The sequence below is a fragment of the Medicago sativa genome, chromosome 6, assembly GCF_051527215.1.
Source record: "Medicago sativa cultivar Bolivia chromosome 6, Bolivia_mono, whole genome shotgun sequence".
Lineage (NCBI taxonomy): Eukaryota > Viridiplantae > Streptophyta > Magnoliopsida > Fabales > Fabaceae > Medicago > Medicago sativa.
In genome coordinates this window covers 70754927-70773669 of record NC_140754.1, presented here as the reverse complement: position 1 = coordinate 70773669, position 18743 = coordinate 70754927, and the positions used below count along the sequence as shown (strand labels likewise).

The window sequence follows — 18743 nt, the reverse complement described above, 5'->3', positions numbered from 1 at the left end:
CGTTTAGACCCATTTTTTATTTTTTAAAATATTTCATATTCTCAAAAATATCCGAAAAAATTGTGTTAGTTTTATTTCATTTTTATAATCTTTTGGTGGTATTTTTATAATTTTTTTATTTTATTTGACATGTTTTTATCATTTTTTACTTTATTTGTTGTTGTTTGTAAAAGCGCAATTGCTGAAATATGAGAAATTCTGATTGCTGCTTTTGTTTAAGCATATTTCAGACTATATAATCCGAACATATTCAAATTGTGTTTGGATTATATAATCCGAAACCTCATGAGCATTTTTGTAATAAAAAAGGGCACGTGAGAAGGTTATAGGGTGGAAAAAGTAATAATCTATTGGTTATAATGTGTGCTCTAACATGGTAGATGGGCTTGTAAAAATATGTTAAATGGGATCTTAACAGTGAAATTTTGTTTTCCTTTCTAGCTTGTACATACCTCACCGTTAATATTGGGCATAATCCGAGTTATGTTTGGAGGAGTATTCTTCGTGCTAGATTTATTGTATGCGGGGGGTGTAAGGTGGAGTATTGGGACAGGTGAATCTATTACTCTCCTTGATGAACCTTGTTTATTGAATGGTGGGTGTATTGATGGAAATAGCAAAGGAGCACATTTTGTACGAAATTTATTGTAAATAGCTTGTTAAAGGATTCTGCTAAGAGATGGAACGAACCCCTTATTCGGCAAGTCTTCAGTCACGATATTTCTTCTACCATCATAAGCACAACTTTGATCGTACAGGTTCAGCAGAATAGGCTAATTTTGAATGTCCCTTCGTTGTACAACTTTTACGTATTACAGGACTATGGTACGATATACAACATGCAATGAACAAGGAGATCATGACTGCTGATGCAGTTTTCTATCTTTTGCGCATGTTACTGCTGAATATTGTAACAGCCCGATTTTCGCTAGTTTTATTTTATTATTTATTTATGCGTGCTATATGTGTTTATATGTGATTATTTGCCTTTTGTGTATTTTAGTTGGGATTCGTAGAATTCGGTGTTAGAAGGGGTATTTTAGTCATTTTGGACTTAGGGGCGTTTTGGTCATTTTGAGAGTAGGGTTAATTTTGTAATTTTGGTTGAGGATTATTTTTAATGCTTAGTGAGAGTTATTATTTCACCAAGTTACTAGAGAGGGGTTGTAGTAATTATTTTATTTACCGTTAAGTGAGTGGTAACATTTTTGAGGTTAGATTTGAAATGGGTTAGGCCCATTAAGGTTGTGAGATAAGCCCAACTAAGTGGAGTATATATAAACTAATGTTAGTGGAGAGATAGGGTTACAAACATTTTCATTTCATTTTTCCTTTTGAGAAGAGAAGAGATAGAGGCTAGAGGGAAGAACAAGAGCAAAGGTTAGAGCTAGAAGAGGAATTCATCATCTAGGAGCTAAATTGAAGCTTTGGTTAGAGATTCTTGGTGTTAGAGGTAAGAGGGTTAGAATTCAACCATAATTCATAATTATTTTTCTTTTTACCCATTTTGTGAAATTGATGAATTGAAATCTAAATGCTGTAAATTCGTGCATGATTATTGCTGTTATGTTTGAGAACATGATTTGTATGATAATTGTATGTTAGTATGTGAATTAACATGTTGAAATGCATAATTGTTGGCACTTTGTGTTCTTGAGCAAATTTGATGAGAAATGAGGTTGTGATGTTGAATTGTGCATGAATTTATGTTCATTAGTTGTTATTGATGATTATTGAACTGTTGGAATTGAATTGGTGTAACTGGAATCGCTGTTTATGGATTTGTGAGGAGATTTGTGGTTGTGTTGGTGTTTTGAGAAAAATTTGTAATTTTGCCGAAATGAACTATTTTGTTGTTTCTAATGCTTGAATCATGTTTGTTTAAGTGTATTGAACCTGTTTTGACCCATAAACACTTTCTGGAACTTGGTTTGGGAGTTGGGGATTTGAAAAATGGGGTTTTGGGTGAAAATGATGAGGAACCCGTAACTACTGCAGAATTTCGCAAGAACTGCGCTAATAGCCCAAATTGAGCTAATAGCGAAATTTCCCAGAAGCAGTTTTTCTTCTATTTCGCTAATAGCCCAAATTGAGCTAATAGCGAAATTGCCCAGAAACAGTTTTTTTGTTTTGTTTGCTTTGAGCACTTGGGGACCAATCCGATACTTCTAAAATGTTTCTTTGGATTTAATTAACCTCTGTTTATACCTTTAATCCTACTGAATATGATTTGAATTGGTTTGGACTTGAATTTGTGAAAATCGTCTAACTTTTATAAAAACGGTCAAAACGTCGATCTTTCCGAAAACTCGTTTTTCTCCGGAGTTTGAGGTGGGATTAAAGTTGTATATTGTTTATATGATTTCTAAAAGTGGTTGTGATTGGTTTCATCAAGTTTGAACTTATTTTGCTTTGAAAATGAGAATTTTTGTGAAAAGTGATAAAGTGAGACGAACTTTGAGTTCTTCATGAATTCATCGTAATTGGCCGATGAAATGCTTATGTAACCTCTACTGCACATATAAGTGACTTGTGAGAATACATGGCATAGGCAATTGAGCTTGTAGAATTGGTTTTGGTTCATAACCTCTAGTATTTTTAAGTTGTGTTTTTTGGAGACGAACTTATTAGAAAATGACTTTAAGTGTTGATTGTCTTGTGAATCCTTTATGGATAGTTGATATAACTTATATAAAGATGATTGATGATGTATTTATGTGACAACTACATATTGATTGAATTATGGATGTTGTTGGTGATTGTATATATGTTAAGTGGTGGTGAATTGTTGTTGATTGCATATATACAAGTATTGGAGATGTTGAGATGAATTGTTTGTGTGAACATATGCATTGTAGTTGAGTCATATGTTCATGCATACAATGACTGATGGTGGCCGATTTTATATCCAATTGAGGTGATTACGATGTTTTTGTTGCATCGGAGGTGACGAACTTGAGGTGATTTGGTACCACAAGCATCTAGATGAGTCTAGAGCCATTTGCATAGATTGTTGGTGAATTGGATTGCATTAAAATGTGCTTGATGGTTGAATTACTAATTGTACTTGTGATTTGAATTGTTAATTGTTAATTGACAAGGTGAAGTTGTGATACGTGTATGTTGCACTTGCTGATATGAACTTGGTATGATGGTAATGAATGATATGAATGTGTTGTGAATACTTGAGAGAATATGCATAATTTAATATTCATCATATTTGAATGTATCTTTCATCTCCAATGTTCATGTTAAACCTTTCTGGATTATGATGATGTAATGCTAACCCTCAGTGGTTTACCACCTACCTTTCTGTATGGACGGGTAGATGGAGTGCAGGATGCTTAGTTGTTTGCTTGATGATGCCGAGGAGTGGAGTTCCTCTTTATATGAAAGTGTCTAGATTAGGGCTCTGATCTAGGATTTGCATGTTGGATTTTATCTATGTAGTTTGGAGTTGAGATATTGTTGTATTTGAGATATGGAGGATATATTTTTATTATATTGAGATCGGGAGTTGTTTATGGATTATATGTATGTTCCGCTGCTATGTTATGTAACGTGATCTTTATGCATGTATGTTTTAATTCGAAGACCTAGCATCTATTTCTAGAATATATTCGTATGTTCGCGCGTTTTACCTCTTATTAGAAGTAGGGTGTTACAAACATAGTCAAAGATTCACATCCATCCTTTGGAGCTTATGGAAACACATAAATTTATAGTTGTGCAAGGATAAGAAATGAGCGTTGTGCTATGACTATTGACAGAACACACAACTACCCAATCCCATCAGGAAGAAGTTTACGTGCTGCCAAAAACTCGAAAGGCCCAACAGATTGCATAGCAGGAGCAGAATGTTTCCTCGGCTCCAATGGCCCAAGTGCAATGGCATCGTCCTCCCCAAAGACTACTCAAATGTATCGTTTACGAGAGATTTTTGGCTTCGATGAGTATAATTGACATAGGAATTTGTGTGAGAGATGACGACGGTGCTTTCATGCTAGCCAAAACTATATGTTTTGCAGTTTTTCATTCGACTGATGTAAGAGAAGTGCAGGGTGTGAAGCATGCATTGGAGTAGTTTTTTTTATCAAAGCTAGAAAAATTAAACTGCAAAGCAGAAGATGGCCTGAACCTTATTACATCATATCAGTAGGCAACCTATGACCAAACTCAACTAAAACAAATCTTAACTAAAATAACATATATGCAAATAAGCAAATCAACCGGCTAAATTAAGTTGTTGAACAACTAGCTACTAGCACCTATTGAAATTCTGGCATGCAGTAAAGATGTTATACACGGTGTTAAGACACATGCAATGTCAAGAAGGATGTAAAGACTTCGTGATAACACAGTTATCAAACAATAAAAAGGGCAAGAAGTAAAAAGACACAAGATATTTGTTAACCCAGTTTGGTGCAACTTCACCTACGTCAGGGGGCTACCAAGCCAATAAGGAAATTCATTATAGTAGTATCAATTCGAAGCATACATAAAAACATTCGGTCTACTAGCTTCTCACTTAATCACTACCCGTGCAATTTCTACCTAAGACTTTCCTAGTCCTAGATATGAGATCCTCTAGTCACTTCCTCTTAATCACAGTCCCAGTGATCGTCCTTAAAGTAATAACAAAAATGGAGACACTCTCCTAAACTAAGAATCAACTCATGCTTAAAATCTTTGAGAGATTAAGAGTTTTACAACTCAACTACGTAGTCCAACTCCAATATCAAAAGATAAGAGAGTGACTCAGAAATAACAAAGACAGACTAAAACCCTAATTGTCTCTTTTGTAAAATGCGATTTCAGTCATCAAATTAGGGCTTGAGTCTTCCTTTATATAGCCTGATTGCATAATGGGTTGATGCAGAAATCGGGCTAGACATCCAGCTGAATCACGAAATTCCAGCACAAAAATTCTGAAGCAGATCAGATGTCTCCTTAAATGTTGCAACAACATTCTTAAGGAACAAGCTAAGTATAAACCGCCTATCTCTAATTCTAGAAACACCTTTCTTGGTCAACTCTTCAAATGAGACAAATCTTCATAGAACATTCAGGAAATCTTCACTTTTAAAATAAATCTCCAAGTAAGTGGAACAAGGCGCGCTATGATGTCGTACCAACATGTTAAGACATCTTGTTTGACATCTTGCTAGAATTATTGTTTCAACAAAATGTAGCCATCACATGTCGACAAACCTAAAACCTATTAAGAAACATCTCAATGACGGTCAAACATATTTGGGATTGCTTTTGATTACACTCTTTCTGGAACGAGTTTGCATGTGCTCACTACTTGTGATGCCATCAAAGCTTTTGCCTCTTGCAGAGCTACTACTCTTCTTGACTTCTTGATGGACTTAGGTTGGTGATTAGCATCTGGTTGTTCCTCCATGTACTTCTAATCCATAGGGTGCATATTCATTTTTTCACTGTCAGTGTCAGGATCCATAGTGCCATATGTTGTTGGGTCAGAGTCCACCACATCGCCCCAAAATTTACTAAGAATTTGGAAACTTTTCTTGCTTCCCTCTGAGGAATGGTTAGAGCTATTAGCTTTCTGAATTTTTCATTTGTCTGGTCCTAACACTTCAGTAACATGTTGGAACAAAATGTGTTTAACAATGAACCTTAAAGAGTTTTGATGATAACAAGGTATTAAAAATTGTAAATTGGACTACCTAATATTTGTTCAAGTGTACAGGACCATAGTTAAAAATTTACATCATAAAAATTTACATCATAAAAAGGTTCTGAAGAACAAAGAGAGAGCTAAGGAATCAAGAAAAGGAAGCTTTAAAGCGTCTGAAAAGAAGTGCTCCTGAAGACTAAAAGTGCTCCTGAAGACAAAGTGCTCTTGAAGAATGATGACGTCATCAGAAGCTAAAGTTCATCAGAAGCGGATAGTTCAGAAGCGACTTCATCAGAAGCTGAAGCTCATCAGAAGCTGTGTTTCACCAGAAGCTGAAGATCAACTAGATTTGCAAAATTCAAGGATTCAAGAGTTGTTTCATGGATTGAAATTCATCTAAAGACAGCAGAAGACTAGTGGAACTTTGCAACGGTCATTTCAAAAGTGTTTGAAGGCATTTTCTTGCAAAAGGAATGAAAGCGTTGACATTGTACTTTGTATGAACTGTACAACCACCTTCTCCACTACTCTGTTTTTGTGTCGCTGCTACAAGACAAAATAACAGCTCTGAATGTACAACCAAGCCTGCAGAAGATGTTCTTTCACAATGGGAATGGATTTCAAATTGGTTCTTCATAGGACAACAACCAAATCAGGCAAAAGATCACTGGTGAAAGATCAAGCTTCAACAACGACTTTTTTGATGTGCTGTCAATTTCACAACGTCTCTTTCACACCTCTATATAAAGGAGTGAGGACTTAGAGATTTTGTAATGCTGAACGAAAGGAGTGCCAAACCTCTGCTGAAATTGTTCTGCATTCACTTAGAATTTCTGTTTCTCAAAGCATCATTCTAGAAATTCTTAAGTCTTAAAGTCTTATCTGATTTGTATTGTGAGCACCTCTAATTGTATATCAAGTGTTCAATCTCAAACATTTTTCTTTGTAATCTTGTTTGATTAGAAGTCTCTTGCAGTTGTGCTTGAGCATAGAAGTCTCTTGATTGTGTTCTTGAGCATAGGAAGACTCTTGCGAAGTGTGCTTGAGCAAAGGAAGTCTCTTGCTGTGTGCTTGAGCAATTGTAATCAGATATTACATTTTAGTGAAATCTCCTTGGAAGTGCAAGGGGGACTGGACTACTTCCGGATTGTGGAAGGAACCAGTATAATTGCTTTATGTCTTTCTTCTTCTTCTTCTTCTTCTCTCTCTCTCTCTCTCTCTCTCTCTCTCTCTCTCTCTGTTTTTATCCGCTGCGTTCAGATTCTGATCATCACTTCAGAAGTTGTCTCACTTAGCTTCTGACCAGTGTGTTCAGTTTTTAGGAGAAACGAAGAATTTTTAAAAACACAATTCAACCCCCCCTTCTTGTGTTTTTCTCACCTTCATAACAGTCACGGGTTCTACCAATTTATTATTAATAGGCATCTCAGCATAAGCACTCACAGATTCCACTAATTGTAAGCGACTCAGCAGAATCACACTGCATAACATTATTTGGATCCCAAGTTTGGCCAGATGACACATAAACAACCCTGTGGAATGAATGTGCATGCATATCATGTTCAATGCTACCTAAGTGCATATCCTTTGAACTGATAGCAGCAACCATGTCAGGTAACTTTGTCTCCCCAGAAGGAAGTTCACTGATTTCCTCTAACAAATCAAAAGAGTTGTGAAGAACTAGTGTTGAAGGATCCTTATCCTTCATGATTATCGGTGAAACAGTCACATCAACACTAGTTCCTTCCTTTCATGGGGTTTTTTGAACAATAAAATGATCTAAAGCATCAAAAACCTCATGCATTTAATTTGCATCAGAGTGTTGAGAGTTTTCAACAATGATAGGTTCAGAGATAGAACTGCCAACAAGTTTGTCCACATTCTTAGCTTATATTTTACCATACACATCAATTCCAACCTGTGTCGTACCAGACAATTCAAAAACAACCTGTTTCTTTTCAGACAAGTCATTACCAGTTTGTTGTTTGCCAGACAAGAAATCATCAACGTGATTCGTCCCAATCAAATCCTTCTCAGCATATTTCTTCCCAGTTAAATCATTCCTAGATTTCATTCTAACAGGACATTCATTCTTATTATTAGAGATTATTTTCATGCAATTTTGAAGATTATGTCCCAAGATCTTAGAGTTAGCACAATAGGAAGGTAGTTTCTCATATTGAACTGCTATGGGCAAAGCATGTCCCTCTCTTTCAACAACAACAATTTCAAAGTGTTTCTCAGATAAATCAACATCAATTAGAACTCTAGCAAAGAGTCCAAAACGCTTGTTCAAAGTAACATCATCAATGGTGAGAGGGGTACCTAAACCTGAAGCAATATTATAAAGAGTCTTCTTCCTCCAATATTCTTGTGGCAAGTGCATCAACCTAACCCATATATGAGCATGAGTTTGCACCTGAGCTTGAGGAGTGAAGTCTCTGGTCCAACAATAAAATCTAAGAAAAATCAAGGTTAAAGACAAATCGTGGACATCAAAACGATCAACATGGACCCCAAAACAAGAGGAAACCACCATAACTACTTCAAAAACCAAACACCACCACACCGGAAAACCCAACCACCATCACCGAACACCAAAACTCATAAAAGAGATGCGGAGAGTAGTGTTGAGGATGAGGGAAGTAAGACGCAAGAGAATTGGCAAAGAGAACGATGAAAAAGATGTCACCGGAGCTCAACCAGAGTTAGTGAAGTCCACAAAAAAAAAGCAGTTATGGCGAGGAGAGAGAACATTTTGAAGCAAACCTTAAAACCCTAGCAGAGAAGTGTTTCTCCATATTTAGGGTTGTGTTTCTTCCCATGCTTTGGAGTAGTTAAGTGATATGCAATTTTATAATGTTGACTTTGAGACGGATTCTAAAACCATTCATGATGTCTTCCACTCTTGCAAAGAAGATGTTTCCGAATTTGGACATATATTTTTGGCTCGTCAATCTCTCTTTACTAATCACTTCACAATCTCTCGGGTTGAGTTTACGAGACGACAAACAAATGAGGTTGTTCACGCACTTGCAGGAGAGATCACATTTTTTTTAGGGAGGAGAGACCACATTATTAGTTAGTCCCGCTATTTATTTTAATATCCCGCATGGTATTAACAATATCATTTTTAATGAAATGCTATAAGCATGTTTCCTTAAAAAAAATTGTCAAGTTAGTTTTTTCTTCTTACCAAGACTTGAACCCATGTACCTCCAACTTTGTAACCTTTTGCTCAAACCAGTGAACCTAGCCGACCACACATATTCTATCATATAGTTATATCAATCCTTTGAGATCATACATTAGGTCAAATTGTATTCGGTCTCAATCAATGCATCATTCCAATTTATTTTATCACTAGTAATTACGTTCTTTAATTACCAACAAAGCTATACAAATTACATATTCCCGTTCCCTATCCTCTTCAATAGAAATTGAGGTCAGAACAAATATTGTTCACAACAATAATACAATTAAAAGAAAACCTGACAATCTATCGAGGAAAAAAAGTACTTGAAGCCATTCCATTGCTAGAGAATAGGGAAGAACTATTGGCATATTCATTATAAGTTCTACCTTGCAGGATAAATGCAGGTTGCTGTGGAGTTGGTAACTCAATTGAAGGACTGCTAAGATAAGAAGCAATTGTCAAAATTGAAGGTCTAGCATCCGGGTCATTTTGAACACATAATAAACCAATCTGAATGCACTTAATGACTTCAGTTTTAGAATAATCTCCTTTAATATTTGGGTCCAATATATTTAAAGGTGTTTTATCCATCCACTGTCTCCATACCTGAAAAAATATGTCAAATTAAATTTCTCAATTATTTGGTAGATTGTGATATATTAAAGTGCAGAGAATATATACCATTTGGTCTAAGCTATAAGATTATTAGGTAAAACAAGATTTATATCCAAAATTGGTCCGAAAAGTATGTAAAGTCTGATCAAAGATTATTTCAACTAAAAAGATACAATTGCTAGACCATTACACTCACAGAATTCAAGAGGCTATTAGCAACATGTTGTGGTTCATATGAACTAATATTCTTCTTTCCTGCTACAATCTCTAAGATCATGACTCCAAAACTATAAACATCTGATTTTTCAGAAAATTGTCCAAACATTGCATATTCTGGAGACATATAACCACTGTACAAAAAAAAAATAAATTTGATGTTAATTTAACTTAATTGTAGCGTAATCAATAAGAACCGGAAAAAGATAATAGAGTAGTGAACATTTGAAACTTACTATGTTCCAACAATTCTATTTGTACTTCCTTCCTCTTGACTTATTTCGACCATCCGTGCCAAACCAAAATCTGAAATTTTAGGAATCATATTTTCATCTAATAGAATATTACTAGGTTTGAGATCGCGATGTATAACTTTGAGTCGAGAATGCTCATGCAAATAAAGAATTCCTCGAGCAATTCCTCCTATGATGTTAAAGCGTTCAACCCAAGTTAACAACTTTTGCTGTTGAGAATCTACAAAATTGTTCATGAAATAAAATGAGTCCATTTATACAAAAAACTATATATGTAATGCATGAATCTTAATATTAACAAATGAAAGAGTTTTAGGTGAAAAGTGTCATACCAAATAAAAAGTAATCAAGACTCTTGTTGGAAACATATTCATAAATAAGTATCTTCTCATGTCCTTCAAGGCAAAAGCCAATAAATGTCACTAGATTTCTATGTTGAAGCTTGGCTATCAATAGAATTTCATTCTTGAACTCCTCTACACCTTGCTTAGAACTTCTTGAAAGCCTCTTTATAGCTACTTCTCGTCCATTAGAAAGGATACCCTAATCATATATTAAAAAATAAGGATTCCTTTCCCTTTGAACAATACTTTCAATTTAGTTTATATGTTACATTTGGATGGATTTTTCTTTTCAATTCCCATAGAGTTTTTTGCATTTTCTCACCTTGTAAACCTCTCCAAACCCTCCTTTGCCAATGTAATTGTCCTTAGAAAAGTTGTTGGTTGCTGCTTCAATCACCACCCAATCGAATTGCAGTGGCTCTAACGTGGCACTTTCTTCACCAACTAGATAAAATTTATTTGATTTTGGTTTTTAAACTTGTTAAAGTATATAAGAAATTACAAGTTCAACAATTTTTTTTTTATTCTTCCATAAATAATACTTACAATTTTCTCGAAGAATAGTACTACGACTCTTTCTTAGCCTTCTCTTCATCAAAAAGTAGCCAATAGAGAAGAACATCAACAAAATAATAATAGAGACAACAATGAATATAATTGTCCTCTTCTCTGCACAACACCATTAATATTTATGAATGTCATAATTTACATGTAGAAATAAACATAAGTTTTATTATGAAGTAGAAGAAAAGTGAATTCTCATTGATGTAATCATTGTTTACAATCATATATATAGCTAAATGAAGGCATATAGTAACTATGATAAAATGGCAATAGCATATAGAAACTAATCACTAAGCTAAACTAACTAACTTGCTCTACAAGTTATCTCCTTCACTCTTATTATGTAATAGCCCCCCCCCCCCCCCCCCCCCCCCCCCCCCCCCAAGATGGAGGTTGATAGATATCTATCAAGCCCAACTTGGATAAAAGAATACCAAAAGGGTTGAGGGAGGAGAGGTTCAGTGAAGAAATCTGGCAACTGATCTTGAGAATGCCAGCATGAAGCTTCTCTTTCACTATGTGACAATCAATGTCTAAGTGCTTGGCTCTTTCATGAAAGACGGGATTAGCAACTATGTGAATTGCACTTTGGTTGTCACAAAATATAATTGAAAGCTTAGGACATTGAATATGTAAATCTTTGAGTAAGTAACGAAGCCATTGAAGTTCACATGTAGCTGAAGCCAATGCTCTATACTCTGCCTCAGAAGAAGATCTAGATACATTCATCTGTTTCTTGGTTCTCCATGAAATCAGGGAGTTTCCAAGAAAGAAGCACTGACCACTGATTGATCTTCTAGTGTCAATACATTCAGCTCAATCATCATCAGAGAAGCCTTGCAATTGTAAGGAAGAGCTTCTGGGAAAGTGAAGACCCTTTCCAGGACATCCCTTGAGATACTTGAGAACTCTTAAAGTTGCCTGATGATGGATTTAAGTTAGTTTAGAAAGGAACTAACTAAGCTGCTGAGTAATGAATGTGATATTAGGCCTTGTAGTGTTGAGGTAGAGTAACATGCCAACTAATCTTCTGTAAGAAGAGATGTCAACATAAAGAGGTGAAGAATCATTATGAAGCTTGATGGATGGGTCAGAAGGTGTGGAAACAGTTTTTGAACTGATAGAGCATGAATCAGATAATAAATCTAAGCAGTACTTTCTTTGGCATAATGAGATACCAAGCTTAGAATGAGAAACCTCAAGACCAAGGAAGTATTTGAGTTGGCCTAAATCTTTACTTTTGAAGGAAGCATGCAAAATGGTTTTGATATGTTCAAATTCAGGTAAAGAATCACCAGCCAGTATGATATCATCCACATACACCAGTAAAACAGTGAAAGATGAATCAGTTTTCCTGATGAATAGTGAACGATCAGAAGTTGCTTGAATGTAATGTTGTTGCAGCAATACAGAAGTCAACTCCTCATACCATTTTGTGCTAGCTTGTTTGAGGCCCTATAGAGATTTCATCAATTTTACAAACATGATTTGGTTTAGATGGTGACACATGAGGTGGAAGAGTCATGTATACATCCTCTTGCAGATCACCATGAAGGAAAGCATTGTTCACATCAAGTTGATGTAAGTTCCAATGTTTAATAGATGCTAAAGCAAGAACCAATCTTATTGTAGTCATTTTGGCCACTGGTGAATATGTATCAAAGAAATCAAGTCCTTCAATCTGGTTGTAACCTTTAGCTACAAGTCTAGCTTTGTATCTTTCAATGGATCCATCTGCATGATGCTTCAGTTTGTATATCCATCTACAACCAATAGATTTCACATGATCTGGAATATCAACTAATTTCCATGTACTAGTTGACTCAAGAGCAGAAAGTTCAACTTTCATAGCTTGTCTCCAACAATCAAATTTGTTTTCCCCAGTAAAAGATGTGGGTTCAGGGTTGGAGTGTAAAGAGAGAACAAAAGAAGAATGTTGGTTAGACAATTTATTATGAGAAACATCGTTTGAAATAGGGTAAGAAGAGGTATGAATATTATTACATACATAATCTTGAAGATAAGGAGTAATGGAAGTTCTAGTTGATTGTCTAATGGGAACAGACACAATGGGGGAAGGTGAATGATTATTAGGTGGAGACATAGGAGGGGGGTCGTCAATGATAGGAGGAGGGACATGAATAATGTCAGAAGAGATGGAATGAGTTGTGTCAGATGCAGATGAAAAGTACTTCCATTGGGAAGTGATAGAATCTTGATTACTAGGGTAAAGGGAGAATATATATGTTCATGAAAAATGACATGTCTAGATACAAAGATATCTCTAGAATGCATATCTAAATGAGTAAATCCTTTGTATCCTGATTTGTAACCTAGAAAAATGGATTTTCTAGCTCTAGAATGCAGCTTAGTTCTATGAGTTTGTAAAGATGAAGCATAACACAAGCAACCAAACACTTTGAAAGAGGAAATATCAGGTAATTTATTGTATAAAATCAGAAAGGGGGATTGATTTTGAAGGACAGGAGTAGTGATTCTATTAATGAGAAAATCTGCATGAAGAATGGCATAAGACCAATATGAAGATGGTAATTTGGATTGTAAAAGAAGTGCTCTACCAACATTAAGGATATGTTGATGTTTTCTTTCAACTCTAGCATTTTGTTGAGGAGTTTCAACACAAGATTTTTGATCTATTATACCATGAGATGCATAAAAATCAGGAAGCATGAACTCAGGACCATTATCAGATCTGACAAATTTGGGATTGACATGAAATTGGTTTTGAATCATTTTAATAAAAGATTGAACATGATGAGCAACTTCAGCTTTAGATTTCAGCAAATGATCCACAAAAATCTGCTATGGTCATCAATTGTGGTTAAAAAATACTTATGACCATGGATGGAAGAAACAGACAAAGGACCCCATATATCAAGATGTATAATTTCAAAATTGAATGATGCATGAGATAAACTGGAAGGAATATGTTTTTGTTTGGCAAAATGACAAATGTCACAAGTTGCTTTATTATTATTATTGGTAATAGAAGAGTACAAAGATGACATTTTATACATTCTCTGATGAGATAAATGTCCCAATCTAAAATGCCATAAGGCTTTAACAGGAATATAATGACTTGAATTAAAAGTAGTAGAAGGAAAAGAAGTACAGGGTACATTTATTGTGCTAGATATAGAATTGATAGAAGCTAAATTTGAACTATGAAACTTGTATAAGCCATCTTGCTGATTAGCCAAACCAATCATCTTCAATGATGTTTTGTCCTGTATAAGGCATTGATTAGTAGAGAAATGAGAAACACAAGACAAAGCCTGACACAATTTAGTTACTGAAATAAGATTCAATTTGAAAGTTGGGGAATATAACACATTGGTAAGGTAAAACTGAGGACTAAAAGTGATTGTGCCAGCTTGATTAAGAATAATAGATGAACCATTTGGTAAAGTAACATAAACAGGTTTAGTGGGATAAATGGAATCAAAATGAGACAAAGTGGTACAAATATGCTCATTAGCACCTGAATCAAGGAGCCAAAGAGAATTAGAGGGTAAAGAGCATGAATTGACACTAAATATACCTGCAGAAGAAGTGGAAGCATTGTAACCAGAAGTGATTTGTGGGGACGCACTTATGTGACTGGTAGTGGGGCCACAAGAAGGGTTGGGAACTGAGGAAACCGAATTTGCTTGCTGAAGCAATACTAAAAGTTGATCAATCTTATCCTGAGCCAAACCAATACTACCAGATACATTGCTTGCATAAGAAGATTCAGCTGAAGTGGCATTAGCTTGTGACTGAACATTAGCTTGTGAATTAGGTTTGTTATGAAAATCATGCTTTTGATAACAAAACTCAACAGTGTGATTGTATCTATTGCAGAAAGTGCAAAATCTAGCAGAAAGCTTGTTGAAAGAGCCTCTAACACATCCTTGAGGTCTTCTTGCATCTGAAGCATTCACAAGAACATAACCCTCTTCAAGAGAAGGAAGAGAAGGAGCATACACATTGTTGGTCTATTCTTGAATAACTAAAGAGAAAACCTTGTTCAGAGAAGGTAAAGGATCAAGTAAAAGAACTTGAGTTTTCACAACTGAAAACTGATCATTGAGGCCAGTGAGAAATTGGATGATTTGATCTTCAACTCTATACTCTTTGTTAACTCTCAGTGCAGCACATCTACAATGAACATGACAAGTACAGTTGGGAAGAGGACGATGAGAATGAAGTTCTTCCCATAAAGCTTTCAACTCAGTGAAATACTCCAAAACAGATTTGGAACCTTGTTTGAGATTGTTAATGGAGGAACGTAAACTTGAAAGTCTAATATGATCGTCAAAGGCAGTATCATGAAATACAATGGTTTGTGCAATTGAATCAGAAACTGAAGCAATAAGCCATGATTGCACAAGGTGATTGCACATTTCCTACATAGTTTTGTTAAGGTCATCATCATCTGGAACATGGAGGGATCCATTAATGAAAGGAAGCTTGTTCTTAGCACCAAGAGCAAGCTGCATTGATCTACTCCACGCAAGATAATTGGAACCGTTGAATTTGGGGGAAATCAACATAGAGTGAGGACCTTCACTAGGATGAACATAGAAATGAGATTCAGTGTCTTGACTAGCTTGTTGATTACGCACCATGATGAATAAGAATGAATTCAAAGAACTGAAGATAAACGAGTAACAAATCCCACAAACGGTGAAGAAAAGGAAGAATCTCAACAAGAAATTGAGAACTGGAACAAGAAGAATCACGTGAAACGAAGAAGAATCACGAGAAAAAGCGAAGAAAAACAGATAAGAGAAGAAGCTTGAACTTCAAGCTTTAATGGCGGAAACGGTTAGAAAATAGATCGTAACAAACTCTCTCTCAAAGAGAGAAACTGATACCATATTATGAAGTAGAAGAAAAGTGAATTCTCATTGATGTAATCATTGTTTACAATCATATATATAGCTAAATGAAGGCATATAGTAACTATGATAGAATAGCAATTTCATATAGAAACTAACCACTAAGCTATACTAACTAACTTGCTCTGCAAGTTATCTCCTTCACTCTTATTATGTAATAAGTTTCTTATAAAATTGTTTACTTTTTAAAAAGAAAGTCAAGACAACATTCAATTGATGTACTTGAACACAATTCCTTTTAAAAAAAGAATGTACTTGAATACAATTGTTCAAGCTTCATTATTATTATTTGGTTTACAAGTAAAGCTTCGTATATGTTAAAAAGCCTTTTAGTTTTTGTGTGTGTGTGTTTTTTTTTTTGACGGGGAAATAATTTTCATTAAACATTGTGTGGCATCAAATCAAACGCCAAGACAACAGAAATACAACTAGTAGCATCTTTAATCCAAACACAATCCGGATTTGAAATAGAAAATTTTGCAAGATAGTGTGCCGCTTGATTAGCCACACGTCTAACATGCATTAAATCATAACTATGAAAAGATGAAAATAACAATTTACTGTCATCCAAAATGAGACCTATGTAAGATTGACCATGGTGCTGGTCCCTAAGAGCTGTGATAGTGTTGAGAGAGTCTGATTCAGCTATTAGGTTTAAGAAACGCATATACCTTGCACACTTCAAGCCAAGTTTCAATGCCATAGCCTCTGCTATGTCTGAATCCGGTACAACCAATCTCTTACATGGTTGCAGCAACAGTTTTTGTGTTTTATTTTACTCAATATAATATCTATTTATACTTGGCCAGTGATCTTGGAGTGTACTTCTGTCAAGGTCTCGAATTTGATTATCTCTCGTGCCAATTCCTATGAACTAATTTGTCTTCTTCAAAAAACACACACATACACACACACACACACACACACACACACACTAACAAACACACTATAGGATCAATATCAATTATTCTAATTTCTATGATTTGCTCTCTCAAAAATTTATTGAAAACAAATATTTCTTGAGCTGATTTAACAACTCCAGAGTGGATAACTGACTAGAAAGCATAAGAAATATCAACTATTGATGAAAAATAATGATATGTTCTATATGCACGTTCATAGAAAACCATTCATGATTGAAATATTCATATCTGATTTTCTCACTTCATAAGAATTTAATCAAACTTGAACAAAGAGTTTACCTGCATGTCTTGAAAATGGTGAAGGACTTCCAGGTGGTAGAGCTTCATTGCCGTCCATATAAAATTTGAACAATTCAAACCTAAGATTGCAGCTAGGATATACAATTCTTCCTCCAACACTTCCCAAATATGACCATGGAATTTCTTTACTGATCATATCATTTAGACATGAATTGCATTCCTCACTTGACAAATCTTTTGTACATTGTTCAAGAGTATACAAGGTTTGTTTATCATTCAATATCAATGAATTTGTCATATATTTTTCATCATTGTTCCCTGTTACATTGACAAGTTCAGATAATTGATTTGATAATGCATTTGTGAACAAGTTTTGGTCCAGGATGGGATCGTTGGTAACATTTATATCGCGAAACATAGGTCTTGTTTCAAAGCGATTGAAGAAATACTGATTTGAATAGCGAAGTAAGCAATGGCTGTACCAAATTATACCCTCTGGGGAGGAATGACACTTTGAGTATAGTTGTTCAGTTGCGTTTTTGATGCATCGAACACAGAGGCGAGACGGAAGATCACCTCGACACATGAAGAGACCATACACATTTTCTTCCACTTTAAGGCTATGAAATTTTTTGCCGATGGTGGCGTTCGACAACAAATAAGACAGAAGTAATTGGATGTTTTTGTCGGTGATTGGGTTGTGGTTACTTGAGCAATTATAGGAAAGATAAAATGAATCTTCTGAAAGTTTAGAATCTTGTTTGGAATCATTTGTTTGAGGAGCTAGCTCATTTGGTGAAAGAACATTAATAGACCTATAAAATGGATATAATTCATACCTAACATTACAGCTCGGATAAAGAAATCTCCCGCCCACCTTTCCATCACAACTTTTTGAAACTTTCTCAATAGCACTACTGAGACAGGTTCTGCAATCATTAGGCGACAAATCCGGCGTGCACTGAACTAGACAGTAAAGGGTCTGATTTTCTGAATCTTGTGCTTCTTTGGTTGCAAACTTCTTGTTTTTGTCACCAATAAGTGGACTTGCTGCTTCATCTACAGTACGATTCATGGTTGAAAACAATAAAGACACGAAGCTTTTCGTGTTTAAGACATCAGCAGTATTGCACCAGTGAAAACCTGAGATGATATCGATCCTGGAAAAAAAAGATATGTCAGAGTATCGAACCATGCACTCACCGTACCAAATCACAGCTTGTTTTGACAAAGAGCACTCTGAGGATAGTTGCTTGGTTGCTTTAACTATGCAGTCATGACATAGCCGAGACGGTATGTCACCTCTACACATGAACGATCCATAGACGGACTCAGAAGGATTTATACTAGTGACTGTGGTGTTGTAGAATTTGATGTTGCTTATGGCTTTTGATGGCAATGAAGAGAAGAGGTTTATGAGATTGCTTTGGAAGGTGCTGCTGTGTGTGGTAACTTTGGTGGAACAAATTGTATTCAAATACAATGGAGAGTCTTGTGCCATGATAGTTGCAGAAAAGAGGAACCTAACAAGGATAGATAAATGGAGAATATTAGAGGAAGCCATGGAATTTCTTTTTTGATGAGTCTGTTTGATTTGCAATGATGATACAGATATGTAAACAAAGTTATAGACACTATTTTATAAAGCTTTTTTATAAAGGTAAACACTCTCCTTTAAAAAAAAAGTAAAGGTGAAGACTCTAGGTGGTGTTTTAAAGTAATCTTCATACTATACCCCTTTTTGAGCTTAGGATAATTTACCATGACAATAGTATTTGATTCTAGAATGAAATAGATGAACATGGCATGTTTAATGAAGGTGATAAATAAGTTTGATGTTGAT

General features: G+C 35.2%; 1 protein-coding gene across 1 annotated transcript; it reads right to left on the bottom strand.

Annotated features, from left to right (window-relative positions):
- Positions 1 to 8967: 8967 nt before the first annotated feature.
- LOC146916593 (cysteine-rich receptor-like protein kinase 8) lies at positions 8968 to 18513 on the bottom strand. Its single transcript, XM_085718623.1, has 7 exons — positions 16940 to 18513; positions 10816 to 10938; positions 10592 to 10713; positions 10258 to 10468; positions 9908 to 10145; positions 9652 to 9805; positions 8968 to 9446 (listed from the first exon to the last, which is right to left on the bottom strand). The coding sequence occupies exons 1-7, from the start codon at positions 18462 to 18464 to the stop codon at positions 9144 to 9146; spliced, it is 2676 nt and encodes an 891-aa protein (XP_085574749.1). The 5' UTR covers positions 18465 to 18513; the 3' UTR covers positions 8968 to 9143.
- Between the last annotated feature and the right edge of the window lie 230 nt (positions 18514 to 18743).